Here is an 11,899-nt window from a genome sequence, read left to right on the forward strand (position 1 = left end):
CTTTGGCACCTTGGCAATCATATTTCCGTACCTCTGCTTCATTTCTACGGGAGACAAGAAGGTGCTCCATGGGGCGGGGATGCGCGCGGGGGGGGGGGGGGGGGGGGGGGGGGGGGGGGGGGGGCGCGGCCTCAACACCACTTTTACATAATTTCTGGCAGCACAGAGCAATGAAGATGCCAAAGTATTTCGATGGTAACTGCCGGGGTGACATTGTGTATCACAGCTGATTGAGGCAATGGAGGTGTAGACCTTTTCATGAACGGCTCACTTTAGCTTCAAAATTTTAAAGGTCTTGGCTACATACATTGTATTATCTACCAAAAAACAAAACATTTACTAAATTAGCATAACCAATACGGAGCAGATGTGAATTTTCTAATCAAGCACTATGAGCGCGCATGCAAAAGCATCTTTCCGGCACTAATAACTGGATCGAAGTTCCTCGAGGGTATCTCTACTATATAGCACGAACCGCCGCCGGCGAGTTACCGGCCAGTTGGGCACACGAGCTGCGAGAACGCCGCGCTGTTAGCCACCTCGTCGTCGGTCTCCTCCATGATCACGCACGCCTCGTGCGCCCGTGACGTGGACGACGTCCCCAGCGTCGTGACACTTGCCATGCTCCCGTTGCTGTTGCTCGGCTCGAGCGCCGGGCGCCCCGTGCCGCTGCCGCTGCCGTCACCCACGGTCCGCCGCCCGCAGCTGCCTCCTTCGAAGGTGTCCTGCAGCTGCAGCGCGAACTCGAGGTTCCACAGGACGTCCCCCATGGACGGCCGGTCGATGCTCTGCTCGGCGAGGCACTTCTCGGCCGTGTCCGCGACCTTCTTGAAACACTCCGGCGCGATCTGGTCCTTGATGGATGGGTCGACAACGTCCGGCAGGGTGCCGTTCCGCTGGCAGCTGAGCGCGTAGTCAGCGAGGCTGACCTGCTCCCGTGGCAGCGCCGGGTCGAGAGCTGGCCGCGCGAGGAGCACCTCGAAGAGAACGACGCCGAAGGAGTAGACGTCGGACTTGTCCGTGAGCTGCTGCCGCCGGAAGTACTCCGGGTCGAGGTACCCGAAGCTGCCCTTGACCATGGTGCTCACGTGTGTCTGGTTCATCGTCGTCGGGCCGGACTTGGAGAGGCCGAAGTCGGAGACCTTGGCGACCCAGTCCCCGTCGACGAGGATGTTGGTGGTCTTGACGTCGCGGTGGATGATGGTGTACTTGGCACCCGTGTGGAGGTAGTGCAAGCCCCGCGCGGCGCCGATGCAGATGTCGAGGCGGTGCCGCCACGACAGCGGCGACTTGCCACCCATGTAGAGGTGCTCCCGCAGCGTGCCGTGCTCCATGTAGTCATACACGAGGATCATCTCGCCGGCATCCTCGCAGAAGCCGATGAGGGAGACGAGGTGCCGGTGCCGCAGCTTGGACAGCATCTCCACCTCCGTCTGGAACTCGTGCACGCCCTGCTCCGACGACGGGTTGGACCGCTTGATGGCCACCTTGGTGTCGCCATCCACGACGCCCCGGTACACTTTGCCGAACCCGCCCACGCCGATCACCAGCGAGTCGCTGAAGTTCTTGGTGGCCACCTTGATGTCGGCGAACGAGAAGTGCCGGCACATGCCCGCAAGGTTCGCCGGGAGGTGGCCCGACGACTTGTTGCTGGTGTGGGAGTGGTACAGCGGCAGCCACCCGGAGGTGTGCGACCCGCCGGCGCTGTCTGCGTCCCTCTTCTTCTTTTCATGGTACCACACGACGCAGATCGCAGCGACGATCCCGAGCGCGGCCGCGCCGCCTGCCGTGCCGCCCATCACCTTCGCCATGTGGGGATGCGGCTTAGACTTGGGCACCTCGTGCTCTCCAGCGCCCAGCTCCGCCTTGGCGAGCAACCTGGACGGCTCGGGGTCTGGCGCGGCGAGGTTGCCGACGGTGTCGTTGAGCTTGAAGATCTCGAGGCCGTTGAGGATGGCGTCGTAGAACTGCGGCCGGAGCGCCACGGACGGGTGCAGCGCCACCCACATGGCCTGGCCATCAGGTTCTTCGGACACGTACACCGCGTAGTCCTTGTACATGGGCACGCCCTTCTCCGACGTCATCCCGATCACGTCGGCGTCGGACTGCGCCGTCTTGTTGTTGACATAGATGTCGAACGCCCGCTGGTTGGCCCGGCTGAGCAGCAGCTCGCAGAAGTGGAGGCGCGCGACGTAGGTGAAGTTGGCGTCCACCGGCATGGTCCAGGTGAGGTTGTAGTTCTGGTTCAGGCGCGGGTCAGAGCCCATGGAGCGGGTGCCCAGGTACACCTCCTGCGGCGCGGCGTACTCGGCGATCTCGCTGGGGTACTTGATCTGGAAATGCGGGCCGGCCCTGTAGGTGACGCCCGACGTGGCGCCGTACACGTACGGCGTGTCGTCGTACCAGTGCCGGGTCAGGCCGGAGTCGTTGGAGGGCGGGATGTACGAGCCGCCGACGTTGAACCGGTACATGGTCTGGAGCGTGGAGCTGGCGATGTCCACGGTCTGGTCCGCGAAGCCGACCATGATCGCCGGGTCGACGAAGATGTCGGGCATGGAGGCCACCTCGATGCCGTTGACGAAGGCGTAGGTCTCGTTGCCCATCGGCGTCGGCGTGAAGGTGAGGGTAAGGAACCCCGCGGGCGTAGGCGGGAGGGAGAACTCCCGGATGATGTACGCCTGGCTCAGCGCCTTTGTGTAGGTGTAGACGCTGAAGTTGCGGAGCAGCGTGATGCCGGTGGACGTGGACACGGAGAAGTGGAAGCCGGCGGCGGCGATCCCGTTGTAGGAGGACGGGTAGAAGTGAAGGCGCACCCAGTGCCGGTCCCGCGGGTTCACGGAGAAGTTGTAAACGGCCTCCATGGTGAACACCCGCGCCGTCATGTAGGGGATGGTGGACGGCAGCCCATTGTCCACCTTGTCGGCCGCCATCAACAGGGACGACTTGCCGGAGTCGGTCAGCCACGTGTTGTCGTTCGTGTCAGCCACCCACTTCCGGCCGTCCGCGTCCAGGCCGTCCCTCGTCGACCCACAGTTGAGCAACACCCTATCCGTGGGAGCGTACACCTTGGACTCTGCGGTGGCAGCAACGCCGGCGACGAGTAGCAGCACCAGCAATGGGCGCCGAGCTCTGCCAGCCATGCGCCGAGAAATTGGGAGGGAGCTAGGCCGTACGGCGGCCAATGGAGACGGAAGAGAAGATGCATTGGTGACGACTAGGACATAGCGATTGGTGAAAGGGGAAGAGAGAGAGGTGTCTGGGAGGCGAGAGTGAGGGTGTTTGACCGCGGGAGAACAGGGTTGAAACACGCGTGTACGGTAGGCCTCAGAGCGTACTCCGGGAAACCAAGGCAGTAGGGGCATGCAATGCAGCTGAGAAACCCTACAAACATGTCCACCCACACAGCGCGCGTTTGGCTGCATGGGGCTCTCCCAGCCCATGTAGGATTGTCTGTCTGCGCAATTCAGGAGCTATGAACTGAGGACAGCAGCAACTTCGAACAAAATCATTTCTTCCATACAAAGCCAGAGAACGTCCTTGAGGGTTGTAACAATCTAGTAGTCTTTTGAGACGGCACAGAAAAATGGAATTTACAGGTGCCTCTTTATTCCCAATGGCTGGCCAGGCCAATTGCACCACCAGCCTTTGAATGCGTGACTACATGGCTACAGGCTCTAGAGAAACAGCTCGGCAAAGGCAACCACCCCCTCAGTCATCGACCTTCATGGAGATCTTCCGAGAAAACAGCGGTTCTTGGAATGGTTTCGGTCTCAAAGGGGCTGAGGCCTGAGAAAGGGCCCGAAGAGAACATGGACGAGGTACCATCTGATTCATAGGTCGTCGAGGATTGCCGGATGTTGGGACGAGCAGGCGGTGTTGGCATAGATTCCTGGAACTCCACAGAGCGTTGCACCATCTTGAGTGACTGCACCGCCTCACCCATTGTTAGTCTTTGGTTTGCCTCTGGTGAAACACAGGCTGCTGCAATTGTGCACACCCGCACAAAATCATCTTTCGGGTACGGTACTGGCCGCCAAGCCTGGGGTCAGCTAGTTCTTCTCATCTATCCTGATCTCGGAGAATTGGCCGTGCCTGCAGTCAACCGAGTGAAAGAATGTCTTCAGCGTGACATCACCTCTTTACGCACCATGCAGTGACAAATAATTTGAGATTTAAATTCCAGTGTCAGCTGCCTACACATATACATAAAAACAACCTATGCACACACAATCCGCTGACTGTCTGATAGTCATCACGTTAAAAATATTCTAATTCAGCGGTAAAATCACACAAGAACTGAAGATAGTATATAAAAGAAAGAAGTATTACCCATGTCACTAGGTTTTCCTGCCCAGAGGGCTGTGACATATCCACAGGCCTCCTCCCAGTTAGTAGTTCAAGTAGAACAACTCCATAGCTATATATACATCACTTTTTACAAGCAAGTGTCCCGTCATAGCATACTCTGGTGCAACATACCTGCAAACAGGCCAGAAATATTAAGGTAAATTCAGAGAAGAAATAGCTGGTCATGGCTAAAGGTAAAAGGACATTCAGATTACCCGAAAGTTCCCATAACACGAGTAGAAAGATAATTTGTCCGACCTTCCGGCGCCTGTTTTGCCAAACCAAAATCGGACATTTTAGCATGGAAATCATTCTCAAGCAATATATTGGATGCTTTGAAATCCCCGTGGACTACGCAAGGCTGCGAATCCTCATGGAGGTATGCTAATCCCCTGGCAGCATCAAGCCATCAAGTGCTATCCTCATCCTGGTGTTCCAGTCCAAGGGGCAGCTAGCACCTAGTGCACCTAAGAAAATGCAGTACATGCATGCTCAGAATTATGTTTCTTATGTCTGTAAGTTACATGGTGCAAAACAAACAGAAATAATAGATTCAGGTGCAACTAAAATGGGGCCTGTGCAGAGAGGATTTGGGAAGAGAATCGATAGATCATACCATGAAGCCAAGCCTCTAGGCTTCCATTGGGAACAAGCTCATAACAAAGAAGGTTCTGTGATGACTCACGGCTGCTATAGTAACCAATCAATTTCACACGATTCCGGTGGTGCAACCTGCTCAGCATTTCCACTTCAACTAAAAACTCTTTATCTCCTTGGTGCCCTCCACTAGAGTAAGCTTCTTTATAGCGACAGCAGTGCCATCACTCAGTACCCCCTTGAAGACACGACCAAAACGACCCTCTCCAAGCACACTTGAAGGCTCAAAGTTATTTGTTTCCACTTTCAGTTCTTCATACGAAAGGAACCTTGTGCTGGTGGGGCGAGGAAGGGACTCCACTGCAGAAACTGCATCTGGCGTCCTTTGCTTGGCTGTATAAAGAATTATGAGGTCAAACATGTTATAAAAGTGTTTTAAAAAATACCAGGAAAGAAGCTAAACAACTGGTTTTTGTTTCAGGTTGACTATAAACTTGGATATATCCATCTCCACTAATGTCAGTGCTAGGGTGAAGAGCCGGGATCTTGAATAGCCCACTATCAGAAAATGCTCATGACATTGCTTTTAATCTTTGAAGGACTACAGTCAGAAATGCATTATTATATTTCAAAAGGTTGTAAAGTGTATTCAAGATGCACTTCTCTTATCATGACAATCATATGAATGCTTAGTGCAAATTCTTTAATTTACTGGATCACATCAATAAAGTATAGCACACATTACAAAAACCTACGAATGTCTTAGTGCAAAGTATAATCACAGTTTACCTGATGTTATATGGTTTGGAGTTTGGACAGTTATATGTGCTTTAATGAGAATATGAGTTACATAGTTTACAATAGTTATTTATCTTGTAAAGACTTGTCAAACATTTTGCAAATGTTGCATTTACCATGTTTTTCTTTAAAAATGGCATCATCCAATCACCATCACATAATGAACACAACAAGTGTGTATTGTTCCAAAAAAATAGCACATATATAGCAGATAATAGGACACATACGGGTTTCAACACGAGGCACTCTCTTTTTCCCTTTCCTAATTGTGCAGAAGCATATTATTAAAACAATCAGCAAGACTCCAATTAGAGAACCAACACATATGATAATCACAGTAATCAGGCTTGGATGTCCATTGTTGCTGGGACCCTCACTCGGTCTTGGCAAGTTCGATACTGTAGATGGAGAGGCCCTAGGCGCTATTGTGAATGCTGGAGCTGCCAATGATACAGATAGCAATATTAAGAACAGTGACGACAACAACAACAACAACAAAGCCTTTAAGTCCCAAACAAGTTGGGTTAGGCTAGAGTTGAAACCCAGCAGAAACAATCAAGGTTCAGACATGTGAATAGCCATTTTTCAAGCACTCCTATCTAAGGCTAAGTCTTTGGGTATATTCCATCATTTCAAGTCTCCTTTTATTGCCTCTATCCAAGTCAACTTCGGTCTTCCTCTGTCTCTCTTCACGTTACTATCCTGGCTTAGGATTCCACTACGCACTGTTGCCTAGGTCTCCGTTGGACATGACCAAACCATCTCAACTGGTGTTGGACAAGCTTTTCTTCAGTTTGTGCTACCCCTAATCTATCACGTATATCATTGTTCCGAACTCGATCCCTTCTTGTATGACCGTAAATCCAACGCAACATACGTATTTCCACGAGACTTATCTGTTGAATATGTCGTCTTTTCGTAGGCCAATATTCTGCACCATACAACATAGCAGGTCTAATCGTCGTCCTATAAAACTTGCCTTTTAGGTTCAGTGGTACCCTTTTGTCACATAGGACACCAGATGCTTGACACCACTTCATCCACCGTGCTTTGATTCTATGGCTAACATCTTCATCAATATCCCCGTCTCTCTGTAGCATTGATCCTAAATATCGAAAGGTATCCTTCCTAGGCACTACTTGACCTTCCAAACTAATATCTTCCTCCTCCCGAGTAGTAGTGCCGAAGTCACATCTCATATACTCACTTTTAGTTCTACTGAGTCTAAAACCTTTGGACTCTAAAGTCTCCCGCCATAACTCCAGTTTCTGATTCACTCCTGTCTGACTTTCATCAACTAGCACTATATCGTCCACGAAAAGCATACACCAAGGGATGTCCCCTTGTATGTCCCTTGTGACCTCATCCATCACTAAGGCAAATAGATAAGGGCTCAAAGCTGACCCTTGATATAGTCATATCCTAATCGGGAAGTCATCCGTATCTCCATCACTTGTTCGAACACTAGTCACAACATTATTGTACATATCCTTAATGAGTCCGATATACTTCATTGGGACTTTATGTTTGTCCAAAGCCCACCACATAACATTCCTTGGTATTTTATCATAAGCCTTCTCCAAGTCAATAAAAACCATGTGTAGGTCCTTCTTCTTCTCCCTATAACGCTCCATAACTTGTCTTATTAAGAAAATGGCTTCCATGGTTGACCTTCCGAGCATGAAACCAAATTGGTTCATAGAGACCCACGTTATTGCTCTCAAACGATGCTCGATAACTCTCTCCCATAGCTTCATAGTATGGCTCATCAACTTAATTCCCCGGTAATTAGTACAACTTTGAATATCCCCTTTATTCTTATAGATCGGTACCAATATACTTCTCCCCACTCGTTAGGCATCTTGTTCGATCAAAAAATATGGTTAAACAGCTTGGTTAGCCATACTATAGCTATGTCCCCAAGGCATCTCCACACCTCGATTGGGATGCCATCCGGTCCCATCGCCTTACCTCCTTTCATCCTTTTTAACGCCTCTCTGACCTCCGATTCTTGGATTCTCCATACAAAGCGCCTATTGGTGTCATCAAAAGAGTCATCCAACTGAAAGGTTGTGTCCGTATTCTCACCATTAAATAATTTGTCAAAATACTCTTGCCATTGATGTCGAATCTCATCCTCCTTCACCAAGAGCTGCTCCCTTTCATCCTTAATGCACTTAACTTGGTTGAAGTCCCTTGTCTTTCTCTCATGAACCCTAGCCATCCTATATATGTCCTTCTCTCCTTCCTTCGTACTTAAATGTTGGTAAAGATCCTCGTACGCTCTACCCTTTGCCACACTTACAGCTCGCTTTGCAGTCTTCTTTGTCACCTTGTACTTCTCTATGTTGTCCACACTCCTGTCATGGTACAAACGTCTATAGCATTCTTTCTTCTCCTTAATAGCTTTTTGGACTTCCTCGTTCCACCACCAAGTATCTTTAGCCTCGCCTCAACTTCCTTTGGTTACTCCACACACCTCTGAGGCCACCTTCCGAATGTTGATTGCCATCTTCTCCCACATGTTGTTTATGTCATCTTCTTCCTTCCAAGAACCCTCTTTGATAACACTTTCCCTGAATACCTCTAATGTCTCCCCTTTCAGTTTCCACCACTTTATTCTTTCAATCTTATCTTGTTTATCCCTACGGACACGCACCTGAAAACGAAAGTCCGCCACCAAAAGCTTATGTTGAGAAACAACACACTCCCTTGGTTTGTCCTTTCTTCTTGCGAGGACAAAGTCAATCTGGCTAGAGTGTTGTCCGCTACTGAAGGTCACTAGATGAGATTCTCTCTTTCTAAAGAAAGTGTTGGCTATCATTAGGTCAAAAGCTACCGCAAAGTCCAGAACTTCCTCCCCCTCCTGATTCCTACTATCATACCCAAAACTTCCATGAACTGCCTTGAAACCTGTGCTTGCAGTACCTACATACCCATTAAGATCTCCTCCTATAAAAAGCTTCTCACTACTAGGTACAGCTCTAATTAGGCCATCTAAGTCTTCCCAGAACTATCTCTTAGCACTCTCATCGAGGCCTACTTGGAGGGCATACGCACTAATTACGTTCAAGACCATATCACCAATGACAAGCTTGACTAAGATAATCCTATCTCCTTGCCTTCCCACTCCCACCACACTATTCTTGAGACTCTTATCAATCAAAACTCCTACTCTATTTCTATTTGCAACTGTCCCTATGTACCAAAGCTTGAAACCTATATTATCCACCTCCTTCGCCTTCTGACCCTTCCATTTAGTCTCTTGAACGTATAATATATTTACATGCCTCCTAGTCATGGTATCAACTAATTCTCTTAACTTACCTATAAGCGACCCAATATCCTAACTACCTAAATGGATCCTAGTTGGTTCAACTAGCTTCCTTACCCTTTGCACCCGTCGACTCAGATGTGAAGACCCTTCCTCATTTTCACTACACCCGGGCGCCGATGTAGCGCGCCACTAAGGATGCGACGATCTGATCCTTGCTCACTTGACACCGTGCCCAGATCGTGACACGAAGTGTCACAGGGGTGATGACCCAACCCTTGCTCATTTAACACCATACTCAGGTTCCGATATGGCACGTCGCTAAGAGGGTTACGCCCCAACGGTTTTCTTTCGGGTTTCATCTCCATTAGAATGGCTAGATTTAACGTTGGCTCACCACGCCTATCACAACCCTCCTCTTTTACCAGGGCTTCATTTAAAAAAAATCAAGATAGCATGACACATAAAAGAAAGGCCACTTATATTTATTTATGAGATGGTTTCATAAAACTACGACCACCTGCATCTAACTATCAAGGAACTACAACTTCTGATATCAATTTTACAAGCGTAAAAGTATTTGCGCCATTAGTTTCACAAACCTACAACAATTTGCATGGACCCACACGTCAACCACACAAAGTCCACATGTCACCAGGCCCACCCATAACACTAATGGGATGGTGGCTGACATGTGGGTCCATATAAAATTTTGTAGGCCTGTGAAAGTGGTGGTGCAAGCAGTTATAGTTCTAAGAAATTGATGCTAGAGATTGGCATTCCTAACTTTGACCCTCACGCATTTTATAATATGCAAGAATCATCAATCCATCATGTCTTTGAGCTTCAATTTTGTATCATAACATCAAGGCAACACATCCAATGTTCATTGAAGAAAACTAACATCCTGTGATAAAATTTAAATTGAATATGCATACCTCTAAACTTTTTGATGGGGAAACAAAAGAAAAACTTTCCCTAGAACTTGGCGCTAGAGTAATTGGCGCCGAACTTACATGTCTCGGCGCCAGCGTAATTAGCGCCTACGGATACGTGGCAGGGTGCTTGGTGCCACAGATCTTGGCGCCAAGCACAGCGCCAAGATCTGTGGCGCCATGGCTGGTTGACATATGAGCCCAATTTTCTTTCTTTCCTCCTCTCTCTCTTTCCCTTTCTCATTTCTTTGTTCCCGACCGCTAGCCACAGCGCCATGCCCGCCTGCCCGCCGTCGGCGAGGCACCTCCTCCCCGCTTGGCCGTGCCACCCCGCCTCGCCCCACTGGGCCTGCGCCGCCCCGGCTGTCTGGCCCATCCACTGGGGCATGGCGTGCCGAGGCCAGGGGTGGCCTGCCGCCGCACCGGTGCCTACGAGTCCACTACACCAGCCACTTCTCCTCTCCACTCGAGCAAGGTATAATTAGTTGGATAATTTTGTTAGTAGTTACCAATAGTTAGTTCAATGGTGTGTTAGTTCTTGATTTAGATAGGTAGATACATATTTAGATAGGTAGATAGATGGATAATTAGGGTGATTGTTAAGTTAGGTAGTTAGTTAAATACCTTGTGTAGTTAGATACATAGATACTTAGTTGCATAGGTAGTTTGTAGTATTTAGTAATAGTCGTTAGTTACTTGATAGTACATATTTAGTTAATTATTTACCCACTAGAGATCTATTATTCATCTTGCATATATTTTGGACTAAAGGAAATGTGCTTTGTTATGTGTATGAATTAGATGGACAACCTAGTGAGCATATATCATGAAGGCACCATGAAAAGAGATCGCTATGGATATGTTGAGTTTGTAGATATGCAAAGCGTGCCTAGAATAAGAAGCCTTCATTTAGTGAGTTGGTTGCAAGGGCTCGGGAGGAGCTACATTACCATGATGATGATGGCATCACAATTGAGGGTGTACTTCACCTAGGTTCCCCTCCCAACATCCTTAGGAAGATGATCCCAATTGGGTGTGCAGATCAATGGAAGAACTATGTGAGATCAGCTATGAAGAGCTAGTTCCAAAATTTGGATGTGGTTGTGCGTCGGGTGTTAGTTGATCCCATTCCTCATAGATTCCCCCCGCCAATGGGTCAGCAGGCACACTTTTACCCTCTCATCCCAGAACCTGATATGAATGTGGAGGTTGCACCTATGGTTCCCGATGCTCAATCTGCCTCCAATGAGCTAGTTGGAGATGCTTGTCAGACTCATGATGTTGTGGAAGATCCTCCTTATGAGATACCTTTGACACAGAATCATCCGAGTAAGTGTCTTATCCGCATTGTTATTGGGAGCTTACCCCCTTCCTTACATCCATTTTTCTCATTGTTTCCTCGTATTTCTACTTATGTTGTAGGAGACATTCCTAACAATGTGGATGTGCCCCCTGTTGCTGCGCAAGTGCACTATGGCAAATTGCATAAACATGCACATGTCACTTTACAACATTTATACATATACATAAATGTCTATCTGCGTCCTTGCGCATTTTAACTACCCTCTCCAGTTGTTATAGATCACTCTCCGAGCAGGTCATTTGGCTTGGTCATCACCATCCATTTCGCCGAATAGGTTGACGTCGCTGGCCAGCTTCTTCGCTGCGTCCTCCACCTCATATTCTAGCTGCTGATGCTCCGTCGCGCCCATCCCTCTGGCGAATTCGGCCCCTATCGCTTGAAGGTCAATAACAGGGTAGTGGGATCAGACCATCGCTAGAGTGTGTGTAACGGCGGTTATGGTGGCATCACGGTTGAAGCTTTTGAAGTTCTCCCATATCGCCTTACACCTGTCGATGATGGTGTCCAGGCGCGGTGGCCTGCCGTAGGGCTAAGGAGCCACCTCTATGTTGACACAATCGAGCACCGGCTTGACTCTGGCAACTA

General features: G+C 49.2%; 1 protein-coding gene and 1 pseudogene across 1 annotated transcript; both read right to left on the reverse strand.

Annotated features, from left to right (window-relative positions):
• Positions 1-293: 293 nt before the first annotated feature.
• Positions 294-3,187, reverse strand: LOC136451858 (receptor-like protein kinase ANXUR1). Its single transcript, XM_066452544.1, has one exon. The coding sequence runs from the start codon at positions 3,138-3,140 to the stop codon at positions 489-491; it is 2,652 nt and encodes an 883-aa protein (XP_066308641.1). The 5' UTR covers positions 3,141-3,187; the 3' UTR covers positions 294-488.
• A 525-nt stretch (positions 3,188-3,712) lies between these two features.
• On the reverse strand, positions 3,713-11,663 carry LOC136454455 (probable serine/threonine-protein kinase PBL7; annotated as a pseudogene).
• Between the last annotated feature and the right edge of the window lie 236 nt (positions 11,664-11,899).

Source organism: Miscanthus floridulus, chromosome 5 (assembly GCF_019320115.1).
Source record: "Miscanthus floridulus cultivar M001 chromosome 5, ASM1932011v1, whole genome shotgun sequence".
NCBI classification, from domain to species: domain Eukaryota; kingdom Viridiplantae; phylum Streptophyta; class Magnoliopsida; order Poales; family Poaceae; genus Miscanthus; species Miscanthus floridulus.